This window comes from Argiope bruennichi, chromosome 2 (genome assembly GCF_947563725.1).
Source record: "Argiope bruennichi chromosome 2, qqArgBrue1.1, whole genome shotgun sequence".
Taxonomy (NCBI): domain Eukaryota; kingdom Metazoa; phylum Arthropoda; class Arachnida; order Araneae; family Araneidae; genus Argiope; species Argiope bruennichi.
In genome coordinates, this window is record NC_079152.1 from 19613157 (window position 1) to 19627184 (window position 14028).

At 31.2% G+C, this 14028-nt stretch overlaps 1 protein-coding gene across 3 annotated transcripts in view; it reads left to right on the forward strand.

Annotated features, from left to right (window-relative positions):
* LOC129959355 (fatty acyl-CoA reductase 1-like) overlaps positions 1-14028 on the forward strand; it is a 52212-nt gene that overhangs the window by 18415 nt on the left and 19769 nt on the right. For 2 of the 3 annotated variants that reach the window (XM_056072174.1, XM_056072179.1), the window contains exons 5-7: positions 493-565; positions 3974-4086; positions 11825-12002. In XM_056072174.1, coding sequence (XP_055928149.1) covers positions 493-565; positions 3974-4086; positions 11825-12002 — 364 coding nt within the window. The remainder of the gene's footprint in view (positions 1-492; positions 566-3973; positions 4087-11824; positions 12003-14028) is intronic. The other variant, XM_056072183.1, reaches the window with a different exon arrangement.

Below are 14028 nucleotides of genomic sequence, written 5' to 3' on the forward strand. Positions count from 1 at the left end.
TTAAATTTAAAATATCGCACTGGAATTTACCCCCAAATTATTAGCTAATTTGCTCATCAAAAAGCGATTTTTGTCAATGGGATAGTGAAAGTGGGACTTACAAAATCATCTGACGGCAATTTAAGTGGGTTTATTCAAATAAAAAAGATGCTAAAGGTTAGCGGTTCGCTAGCGTTTGAAAATATGCGTGCAATTAAGTTTCCTGGAGATAGAAATGTTTGATAACATGAAGTTTTTAAACAAAATAAGAGTGTAATACGCCCGCCTTCCAAGTAAAAGTAAAATAGCGGTAGTTGTTTATGATAATAAATAAGGGGGAAAAAACATGATTCAAAATTCAAATTTCTCAATGTTAAAAATGTTCCTATGATTGAATATCTACTAATTGGCATGTTTATAGAACCATCTTTTAAAAAGAATGAAAAAAATGTATTCCCAGTTACTCGTCTTTTTTATAAACGAATGAATAAACATACATATTTTTCATTTTAGGTTTATGCTTGAAAATATTGTTTTGGGCTTGAATAGTGTCATTGAATTATGCAGGAAAATAAAGAAATTTGAAGTAAGCAGAATTTGGCTCTTATCATATTGAATTTAATTTACATTAATTGTAATAAAGCCTGAATTTACGCATAAAATAATTCCATGGAATGTTTATATATCCCTTATGAATGTCTTATGCACTGTTCATAAAAAAAATGTTCTAACAATATGCATTACTCTTGAGCTATGAAGGATACAATGAAGAAAAATGCCACCTTCAATTCGATGAAGCTGAATGTTTATATTCATACAAATTTTTAGGATAACACGCACTTGCATATTTATAATTAAGTCATATTCCTATTTTATACAGTGACCTCCATTGTTTTTTGAATTCTATGTGATTATAAATTTGAAATGCGTTTATATATGAAACATTATGACATTTAGTTAAAAATAAACGAAAATTCGTAAACAAAAAGTATGGAGCTTGTAAAAGAAACAAAAACGTAGATGTAGATTCATTTTTTATTATGTTCTTATGTAGATTGTTTATTATTTAATTTTCTTTCTTATCATTTATAAAATAACTTTTCAATAAGAAAATTTACCGTGACTTATAAAGATATCAACACTGAAAGCAATATTTCATAATATAAGTCAAAAAATATTAATAGTTTTTCACTGCATACCAGGGATTAATTGCCAAAACACTCGATAGGAATGACAGCATAGATTTTTAAAAAAAAATCGTAATCCATGCCAAAGGTAAATATTTCGTGAATATTGTACACCAATGCTATGCATGGTTTTCAATAGCATAATTTATTTATATATTAGAGAGTATTTCGATATTAGAGTTCATATACATATTAGAGAGTACGCGAGAACGTTTTGGGGTGACCTTAACCTTGATATTGTACATATTTTTCAATGAGGTTTAGATCTACTGCTTTCCTAGGCGTCTCCTATCTTCAAATGCAACTGCCCCTATTTCATTTGGTGTTGCTTTTGTCTCATATAAAATTAAAATAGTAGAGTTGTATTACAGCAATTTAAATATTTTCGTTTCGAATCGTTGGATTAAAATTTGACCCATTTTTAGGGTTTAGGCAGAAGAACATCTACCAAATTAATACAAATGTTTGGATTTTCACATTGTCACATTCGGCTACTTACGAATATGCAGAACGATAACATTCGAGTGAACTCTATCGTAAATTCTGTAACATATACAGAATTTGTAGTTGTATTCTACTAATGAATCGGTCTTGATAGTAGTTATATTCTATATTACTACTTTAGAATTAGTTAGAAAATAGCAGAAAGAAGTTATATATTATATTATATATACTTGAAAGTAGTTATATTCTACTTATGAATCGGTCTTGATAGTAGTTATATTCTACTTAGAAAGTAGTTATATTCTGTATACTACTTTAGAATTAGTTAGGAAATAGCAGAAAGAAATTATATTCTATATTATATTATATATACTTGAAAGTAGTTATAGTCTACTTGTGAATAACATTCGAGTGAACTCTATCTTAAATTCTGTAACATATGCAGAATTTTTAGTTATATTCTACTAATGAATCGGTCTTGATAGTAGTTATATTCTACTTAGAAAGTAGTTATATTCTATATACTACTTTAGAATTAGTTAGAAAATAGCAGAAAGAAGTTATATATTATATTATATATACTTGAAAGTAGTTATATTCTACTTAGAAAGTAGTAATATTCTATATACTACTTTAGAATTAGTTAGAAAAAAGCAGAAAGAAGTTATATTCTATATTATATTATATATACTTGAAAGTAGTTATATTCTACTTATGAATCGGTCTTGATAGTAGTTATATTCTACTTAGAAAATAGTAATATTCTATATACTACTTTAGAATTAGTTAGAAAATAGCAGAAAGAAGTTATATTCTATATTATATTATATATACTTGAAAGTAGTTATAGTCTACTTGTGAATAACATTCGAGTGAACTCTATCTTAAATTCTGTAACATATGCAGAATTTGTAGTTATATTCTACTAATGAATCGGTCTTGATAGTAGTTATATTCTACTTAGAAAGTAGTTATATTCTATATACTACTTTAGAATTAGTTAGAAAATAGCAGAAAGAAGTTATATATTATATTATATATACTTGAAAGTAGTTATATTCTACTTAGAAAGTAGTAATATTCTATATACTACTTTAGAATTAGTTAGGAAATAGCAGAAAGAATTTATATTCTATATTATATTATATATACTTGAAAGCAGTTATATTCTACTTATGAATAACATTCGAGTGAACTCTATCGTAAATTCTGTAACATATCAAGAATTTGTAATTATATTCTACTTATAAATCGGTCTTGATAGTAGTTATATTCTACTTAGAAAGTAGTTATATTCTGTATACTACTTTAGAATTAGTTAGGAAATAGCAGAAAGAAATTATATTCTATATTATATTATATATACTTGAAAGTAGTTATAGTCTACTTGTGAATAACATTCGAGTGAACTCTATCTTAAATTCTGTAACATATGCAGAATTTGTAGTTATATTCTACTAATGAATCGGTCTTGATAGTAGTTATATTCTACTTAGAAAGTAGTTATATTCTATATACTACTTTAGAATTAGTTAGAAAATAGCAGAAAGAAGTTATATATTATATTATATATACTTGAAAGTAGTTATATTCTACTTAGAAAGTAGTAATATTCTATATACTACTTTAGAATTAGTTAGGAAATAGCAGAAAGAATTTATATTCTATATTATATTATATATACTTGAAAGCAGTTATATTCTACTTATGAATAACATTCGAGTGAACTCTATCGTAAATTCTGTAACATATGCAGAATTTGTAGTAATATTCTATATACTACTTTAGAATAAGTTAGTAATTGGCAGAAAGAAGTTATATTCTATATTATATTATATATACTTGAAAGTAGTTATATTCTACTTATGAATAACATTCGAGTGAACTCTATCGTAAATTCTGTAACATATGCAGAAATTGTAGTTATATTCTACTTATGAATCGCTCTTGATAGTAGTTATATTCTATATACTACTTTAGAACTAGTTAGAAAATAGCAGAATGTAGTTATATTCTATATTATATTATATATACTTTATTATATTATATACTTATTATATATCATAAATTCTGAAACATATGCATAATTTGTAGTTATGTTCTATTTATGAATATACAGAACGATAACAAATCGAGTGAACTCTATTTATTTACTATGTAAATAAATAGTATACTATGTAAATTTGATGCATAACTTTAATAGAGATCTTAATTTTTATCTATATTTTATAGACCTAATAATGAAATGTCTAAGACTTCAGAGACAAACTCGTGCAAATCTAATTTACACTCATTAAGCAGAGTGAATATACTTTATTGACGAAATATACTTTTCAACACTTATGATATATATATCTTTTCAGGCTTTGGTGTTCACATCTACAGCATACAGTAACTGCAATCGCATCGGCGTTACTTTAAAGGAAGAAATTTATAGACTACCTTTCCGAGCTGAGAAATTTATCGAAGCCTTAAAGTAAGTTACAATAAGCCTTAAAATTTATTTTTTTACTTTCTTATATACATAGTATAGAGTAGGTATAGTAGTCGTTAAAAAATTCGAACTCGTGATTATGACGAATATCCGCGTTTTAGATCTCCCTGCTTTCAAAAAAACACAAATGTCCGTCCATCTGTCTGTGATAGAGATCATTTAGGAAGGATTTGAGCTAGATGGTTGCAATTTGGTATACAGTCTTTACATCAAATGTCCGTCTATCTGTCTGTGATAGAGATAATTTAAGAAGGATTTGAGCTAGATGGTTGCAATTTGGTATACAGTCTTTACACCAAACTTCCAGATTCCTTTCAAATTTTGAGTAAAATCTGTTCAGAGGAAGTCTGTTTGTCCGGCTGTTCTCATATAAGATAACACTATAATTACAAAACGAGGAGAGCTAGATGGATAAAATTCGGTACACATATGTATCATTTGTAGTGTGGACATCCGTTATTTTTTTTTTCAATTCCACTTTTTCAACACCTCCTCCCCCACTTCAAATCCAATGAGGTGTTGAACAGTTTGTTGTGTAAAGTCTCGATCCAATAAAAGGTAGCGTTATGATCAAATTCTTTATTTACAGCTTTATTTACATAAATTTACAGTTCATCATCTAGGTTAAATGAGTTCTAGATTAAATGATTTTTATTCGACACAACAAGGATAGTTCCTCGAATACTTCGGAGAAACCTCTTAAGAAAACAGCTAGCCGACTCGTAGCGTTCTCGCAAACAGGCGTAGCTCCAGGGATCCACCGAATCTTTTCGGGTGGAATTCTAGTCGGACACTCCGCTTTCTGCCTCAGTGTCCACGATCCTTCTCTTCCAATCTCCTCGCACTTTTATCCTGTTCCCACCCTCATTCACATCGGACCATTTTCCCGGTTACCCAATAATCGTTCAGCAACAACTTCACTGGTTTACCGTCGACCGTGGGAATCCGTTGGGGAGCCACCCTCCACAATGTAAAGAATGCAGGTTTACATCTGTATCAAATACAATGCAAGTGGGGTCACTTATCTGGACTCGCACTAATTGCCCAGATGTCCTTACTTTAAAGGGGTTGACCACCTGGCACTTCTGGAAGCACTTACACTGCGGTAGGGCGTCGCCATTGCTGATACTGCTGTCTGGATGCTAATTGTGAAACGTGGGAAAAAGAAACGTCACCATGGTCAAGCAGGGAAGAAGGTGAATCATTACAGTTGCTATCTACTTGCAGAAACATGTAAACACAATAATTCAAAACCACAATGAGTTAAATGTATCAAATTTGGTATGATGTTTTTTGACTACTAGTGCAGTTTTGAGTCAATGTTTGTTTTCAACCGGTTGAGAAAACCGCGTCTAAAGCACAAATTCGATTTTTGTATATTATTTACGCTTGCTAGGGATTAATCGTCAAATAATTCACCAAGTATCACACGATAAATTCTGTAAAAATGCTAAACTTTTGCGAAAACATTTTTCTTACTATTGTACGCCCATACCATGTAAAGTATTACCTGGCATGACAAATTTATTAGAGTGAATGCGAGAAAATTTTGGAGTTATTACACCCCCTGGTTTCTTTCTAGTAAATGTCAACATTAACGAAGAAAAAAGGAATATGCATCAATATATGAATTATAAAGCTGCAAAATTATTAATTATTCAAATACAATATCGAATTGAAACATAAATCATGATCTATAACACTAAATGATAATAAAATAAAGTGAGCATTAAATTACACTGCAAGTTTACACTCACCCTATATGTTCATTCCCACTGTAAATAAATAAACAAAAACGGAAGAATGAATAATGGTTAAAAATAACATTACAAATAAGCTTAACCAATAAACAGTATGCCCAATAGAGTCCCTTGCCACCCTCGTAACTTCAGTACAGCTGATGCCATACTCATAACAGTGGTGTCTAGGTATAGTATCCATGCACAACTGAATGAAATCATCTACGATGCCATCTGGTTGAAAAATTGCCAAGTTAGCATTCCTATTTCGAAAACAGAATGAAATGGGGCGGAAATGTACTGCTTTTGATAGGGATTCCCAAGCGATACCACAGCACACTGTGTGTTTTGCTCGAAAGATAATCATTTCTTCTTCCATTCAAGTATTGTGACGCCACAGTGAAGGAATTCACGAAAAACAAATACACATTTTAATCGTTCTATTCTTCGCATTGATGTCTACAAGTAGAGATGCATAATCTACGATTTTTTGAATAACAAATAATATTGCTATTGTTATTTTTAAATATGCGTTCCAAATATCTGTTATTTCAATCATATTATTAGTTAAAAATTATTACTTAATATTAAATATAAAATTTATTAATTGTAATTAATACTTAATTTACTAATCTAATTAACGTGAGATTGAATTAATTTATCTGTTTCAGCTTACTTCTTCAATTTTATTTTTTTTTCTCAAAACTATTTATTTAATTTATTTATTAGAGTGAACCATTTTCTGGAAAAGATGAGTTAAAAATATATGTCATTTCTTTAAAATGTTTACTTTAGTCCTAAATTCTACCAATAGATCGCGCCAGCAGTAAACAGAGTACATGTAATCAAAGTCAATCATGTCACTAGCGATTAAAAATGATCTGCATGGAATAGTGCATCATCAAATACGAATATCGGGCACTCCCGTAAAGTGGAGCGGTGACTTCGCACTTTCCAGTGAAGCCTCGCACTTTCCGGTGAAATCACCGCTCCGATAAATTTCAGTGATATGCAATTCAATGATACGATACGATAATTCCAATAACCGGTCCGTTCACTTTTCAATCCAATCACAGATTTCTTTCGAGAGCTTCCATTGGAAAGATCGTATCGATTGTTACTTTCCAGTGAAGTCACCGCTCCGGTAAATTTCAGTGATATCGCATTGATTGTTACTTTCTATCCTGATCCAAAACCTGTAATCGAAATATCATCAGTAAGATCGTATCAAGGATTTGAATCACACCCCTCTTTGAAAAGTATTGATCACTTGTATTTGTGACTTTTTGATATTGGTTACGTAATAACCACTCTGAAAATATTCGTCATCCCTATCTACAAGTAGTCTTTTCGTACCAAATCGGTGATGCTCTACATCTTTATGAATCACTTCCCCCCCCCCTCCTAATTCTTTCTCTTTTCAAGATAGGAATGCTAACTCCGCAATTTTCCACCAGGTAGTGACACGGACGGTTTCATTCAGTAGTATATGACTACTTTACTAGACATACACACCACTTTTATGAATACTGCAGCAACCTTTTATAAATTAAGAGGGTCGGAAGGGATTTTGTGGACATACTATCTGCCGATAATTATATTATAAAATAGGAAACGACAAATATAATAATTTATGACATATCTTTACACTGATTTTCATTCGTCCCACATCCATTTTATTTATTTTCCTTCGGATTAGTTTTGTTTGACACTTTTCCTCACTTGCATATCCAAACTATACGAAAAATTCTCACATTTGACTAGGGTTTTAAATTAAATGAGACATATTTACAGATTTCAATATCAAAAAGTATTTATAACCTTGATATGTGGTGCATATAATAACCACTAATGTAAAGCTATGCATTTAGACTTGTTTAGGAATACGGGCACATATAAAGGGTGTCCCAAAATTAATGCAAGAATTGAATTTGCCACCAAGCATGCAGTAAAATGTTCACAACCCTATTAAAAATCCATCTGATAGCTGATAATTTAGAGTCAGTAAAAATGGAACGTTACACGATGAAACAACATATCAACGCAAAATTTGAATTAAATAAAAGACAGAATTTTTTGTTTCCTTTTAAATTGTTATCTTTTTATTGAATCGTGAAGTACACAGGATATCGTTATGTATGGAATAACACAGAGGGCAAAGGGCCTCCACGGCTATGCTGGCACTTACGCACTCTCTTGTAGAAATTTTCCATAAATGCCGCTGAATTTCGTTGATGCAGCTTTGAATTTCCTCCTTTAAAGAACGCGTGATTGTTGACATAGATCTTTGACTTTAAATAACCCCATAAAAAGAAAAACAATGGTTTTAAAATGCGCAATCTAGGGGGGCAATTCTCAAATTTTCGAATTGTGGTTTTTAGACTTTCATTTTTTTGAAATATCGTTCAACAATGAAAACATGTTGTTCTATCGTGTAATGCTCCAATTTTATTAATCCTAACCTATCAGCTGTCAGATGATTTTTTAATAGGGATGGCAACACTTTACTGCATGAATAGTGGCAAATTCAAATCTTGTTTTAATTTTATGGACATCCTTTATTATGGAATATATTATCAACAGAAATTCTAAGGCATATCTATAAATGGGATCTTGAAATATCATAAACTATTTCTTAGCATTTTTATTATACTAAGGGACATTTATTCATTTGTTTAAAGGATCATTAAGGCAATTGAGAATGAATTTCGCATATGTTATCGTTTTCTTAGATTTTAAATGTTATTATGAGAAAGATAATGTAATTTATGTGGCAGCTTAATTATGTTCTGGGGGACTCATCAAACAATGTTATTGCATAAATTAAATTTATTTATGTACCAGTCTTGGTTACAGAAAAAGTTTATTATCACCCCAGTATTCTCCAAATTTTATAGAATATATAAGAATAAGTAATAATTGGGAATTTGTATTTTTGTTTCAATCAAGATAAATGGGTGATTTAAAAAACACATTTCTAAGAATAAAAAAATACTGCTTATTGCCTCAGAATTTATTTCATTAAATTATTATTACTACTTGAAAATTGTTCTTTAATTGCATTGAATATCGCATGGACATTCCCCTAACTATTCATTAACTTCAGTTTGGCATAACCATGATAATTTTATCTCCATTTTGTCTGGAAATTAATTTAATATAAGGACATACAAATGGTAGAAAATTAGGAAATAGAAGGACATAAATGGTAGAAAATTAGGAATCCCGGGAAGAAAAATATGTTAGAAATGTACTTTAAAATGAATAAGGATTAGTTAATAGTTCGGTATAGTAATAAAAATTGAACTTCAATTCTATATAGGACATTTATTTTCCAATTCATCTCTTTTTTTCTCTAAAACTTAAATTGCCTATTCTGCTGTTTTTTGGCATTTTTTTAAATGATTTTTTTTCTAATTTTTTGAACTTTTAGTCTTGGTTTAATGAAAAAATGATGATCATTTGCATTTATTTATTATTCATGTCTTAATTTTGAGAAACATTTTTTCACAATTTCTTTATAGCGTTGTTTTATGAAAAGAATGAACATTTGCGAAAAGTGTTCCTAATGGACTATGATTACTATTATTTCAAACTAAATTTGGAATAGTTATGGTTAATGCTCAAAAAAATTATACATGCTATATGTTTTTTTAAAAGATTTGAGAAGAGGTTTTGTTTTCCGATTTTACTTTAACTATCAGATTTGAAATTCGCAACACTTCTTATACGGATACCATAGATAATTTGGTCGCTTTCACATTTACCTCAGAAAATCGATTTTTTTTTTCTAATCTTTATTTTAAATAAACTAGCAATAAAAACAATAATTTCATTTTTTTATGAAGATGACTTATATTGCTATATGAAATAATTTAAATGTAAATAATAATATTCCTACAAATCATAAATATTTTTTTTTTACTTTAATGTGTTTGAAGAGATAACAACACAGTTTGAAGCGATAACAAGAGAAGAAATGTTTGAAGAGATAACAACACACAAATTTCAGAGATATTTGTGGTCTTATTTATCGACAGGTATAGTTATGAAATATGATACATGCAATAAATGCTTTTCATCCTATAAATGTATTGAAAAAATGTTTCGAATACATTAACAGAGAATTAAGATTTCAATCATTCAACTTACGCTAAATTTTCTCAATTATTATATGAAACCAGCAAAAAGGCGTTCTCGAAATTTTTTCGCTTACTCTATGTCACATCTCAAGGTTATACACCAAAATTCATTTATTTAAACATAATTGTGTCATTAAAATGTATTTAATTTATTTCGAGTCATTGCGTTTTTTGTATGCAAATGCCTAGAGCGATTAATAGTCAATCCATGATATACGAAGCTCAAAACTCGATACGAATCTACGTTTTAGACGTTAAAAATCAACATTAATTTTTTTCGTCTATATCTGACGTTTTATAAACATTGTTTTTTATTTGTATAGCTAACTGTTGTTGTTTCTTATGGCACTTGTCATGGACAAGGCCGCTGTTACAAAGACAGCGATTTTAAGCCGGTGGGGGTGGGGGCGTCGCTTGTTTTTTTAGTAGCACCAATTAGGGCCAAAAGCACGATTTTGCTACTCAAGCATCACTCACTCGCTTGCGCAACCCCTTTTTACAGGAAAGCACATTCACACATCTCACAGATAGAACAACGGCAGAACAACCATGCCCAAACCGGGACTCGAACCCAGGACGCCCAGATCCCGGGGAAGACGCGCTACCCCTATGCCATAAGACCGGCGTATAGCTAGCTAAATTGCATGGGAAAGATTTGCTTTCAAAATTTTATATGAAATCTACAAATTCAGTGTAAAAACAAAACAAAATAATAATAATTTTTTTTTTCGTCTAATGCAAAATACTTTTGATTTATCATGCTCAAATTTTTGCATGGTCACAGTTAACAGGATGCACCTCAGACATGGGGATGAGAATTCCCGCCGCCCTGGTGTCTGCATAAAGTAATGTGGGGATGGCTACCCCCTTGTGAGGTGATGTCCCTTAGTATTCAACGTTATTTTCCGCCGATATTTGCTCGGCTATCTGGTCATTCAATTTTTTGCGTGTGCCTTCGAGGCCGGCCGGAATGTCGTTTGCTCACAGACGGATATAATTACAAAATATTTTCTTAGTTCTTTGAGATTAGAATACATTATGTACGAGAAAGTAAAAAAAAGTGAAAATTCATTAAGTCAAAATAAGGTAATCAAATCCGGATATTTTAATTAACTAACAAGATTATTGCCTAATTAAGCTGTTTAAAATATTGTAATGCTTTCTTAGCTTATTTTTTAAGATAGGACCATTTATTAGCTACAATCAAAGCTAATTTTGACCTGTCATATAGTATGATTGTTCTAAGCCCCACATATATTCTTTCTTTAGTACTTTGAATTTTAGATAGTAAAATCTGCGGAAGAAAAACGAATGTCTTGTAAGAACCTAAAATTCTTATTAATACAACCTCTGCCGGCAATTTTCTTACTTAATAAGCTGTTTTTCATCTACAGTTATTTGGCATCGTATATTCGAAGATCAGTTTTGACAACAAGGGGCCGCGGTGTCCTGGTGGTAAGGTCTTGGCTTCGGAACGGGAGGGTTTCCGGTTCGAGACCCGATTCCACCGAAGAACCGTCGTGTAAGGGGGTCAGTTGCACGTTAAATCCGCCCTGACCAAACCCGCTGTTGTGGTGTGGAGTGGAGAGCTCAGGTGTCGTCCTCGTCATCTGACCGCGGTTCAAAATTACGATGTCCGTCCCAAAATAGCCCTAGTGTTGTTTCAAAACAGGTCGTTAATATAACTAAGCTAAACAGTTTTGACAACAATCCATCATTTCCCCTTTTTTTCACATTTGAAAGATGTAAAATTTACGTTCTAAATTTATAATTTCGGTTTCAGTCGCTACAATTGTTGGTATCTCTTTCGAACTAATATGTATGTAATTTATTTACTAGAAGTAACGACAACGAAAAACTCGAGGAATTGGTTGCACAGTGTAAACCACCCTGGCCGAATGCATATACCTTCAGTAAGTGTCTTGCTGAGAACTTGATTATGGATACAGCGACAGATTTACCAGTTGCAATCGTCCGTCCGTCTATAATCATAAATATCTGCAAAAGTCCACTACCTGTAAGTAGAAATATTAACTATTTTACTCTTTTAAACGGATTTTTTATCCATCATTCTTACAGGGTCTAAAAATTTAGCATAACTGAAGAAAATCTATAGGAATAGTGTTCCCAACATTTTCTCACATATTCCATGATAGAAGTGTCACCTCCTCATGTAAAATGTTGGACATTGGGCCAAATAGTTAACCCCATCCACACCAAAGTCCCCCACTTAAGAAACGAAATTATCGTAAAGAAACAACATTTTTTCGACCAAATAGAATCAAAATTTACCACATAACTACAAGTTTAATAAAATGATCTTGTGGTGACGCTTTATAAGCCAGATAACAGCTACGAGACATGAGAAACTTCTCTTGTCTAGTGGTCTTGTTACTCGGCTACGAACCCAAAGGTTGCGAGTTCGATCCTCACTTATCGCCAATAGCAACATTGGTGACCCGGACGTGACTACTTAAATTTATTTATCTAAGTCATTGCATTTTTGAAGCATTGAGATTATATGCATGAGAATGTAAAAACCACAAATTCAAAAAAATTCAAAATTTTGACAAATTTAATTCAAACTTTAATAAGAATTTACAACCGTTGTTAAGTCCATTGACAAAATTTCCTTTTTTAAAAAATTTTGCGCTTTGGAGTTACTATATTTGCACGCGCAGAAAAATATGCATGGGCAGACTGGCAGACGGTGTCCCTTTTGTAGGGTTTGGTCTAGTATTTGATAAGAAGTTGCATTTTAAATACTGGTATATATATATTTTAACTTTATATATATGTATATGTTTTAACATTAATTTCAATTTAATTAATTTCCAAGGTTTTATCTTAATTTAGCCCATAGTAACTTCATTCTAAAATATTCTCTTATTTCGTGATCCAATTCCACTTTATCTATTTAATTAATTCCAGAGAGATTTGTAAAATTGCTGAATCGGCTAAAAGCCTAACTTTCCCACACTCCGAGTGAAGGGACAAAATACCTCTGACGAGACAAATTCTTTTTTAAAAGATCCCTGTGTTTCCTTTATCTCGTTGACGCCTGTAGCAAAAATCCCTATCGAAATCTTAATAATATATTAGCACTGTAAAGAAATATTTTCCCTATCAAAATCTCAGGTTTTATAAGACGAGATATAATTTATTTCTTCCTTCTTCCCCACTTCTGCTTTTGTGGCACACTGTGCGCGATGTGGCGGACGTGCCTTGTCCGCATCTGTGCTTGTAAATAATTATGATTTTCCAATGGATTAAAATGAATTTAAAAATGTAAAATGTCCCATCTATGTCTCTCTCTCTCTCTCTCTCTATATATATATATATATATATATATATATATATATATATATATTATTAATTTTAATAATTTGTCTCGTCAGAGGTATTTTGTCCCTTCACTCGGAGTGTGGGAAAGTTAGGCTTTTAGCCGATTCAGCAATTTTACAAATCTCTCTGGAATTAATTAAATAGATAAAGTGGAATTGGATCACGAAATAAGAGAATATTTTAGAATGAAGTTACTATGGGCTAAATTAAGATAAAACCTTGGAAATTAATTAAATAATATATATATATATATATATATATATATATATATATATATATATAATTCCACTTTCTCTACTTAATTAATTCAAAAGAAGCTTTGTAAAATTGCTGAATTGGCAAAAAGCCTCACGTTCCCACACTCCGAGTGAAGGGACAAAATACCACTGACGTGACAAATTCCCTGTGTTTCCCTTGCCTCGTCGGCGCGTGTAGCGAAAATCTCGATCGAAATCTCATTGTATATAAGCGCTATGGAGAAATATTTTCCCTATTAATAATTTATGTTATATAAGATCATGGATAAAATATTGAAGAGCTTTTCCCTCATTTTTTTCTGTGTCGTTCTGTGTTGTGTGTGTGTTCTTCGCTTGTACATAATGCGTACTTCTCCCGAGAAGAAATAAAACGACGTCAAGAAATCGAAAGTTTCTTTATTGTCTTCGAAACTGCCATCTGATTACACACACACACACACA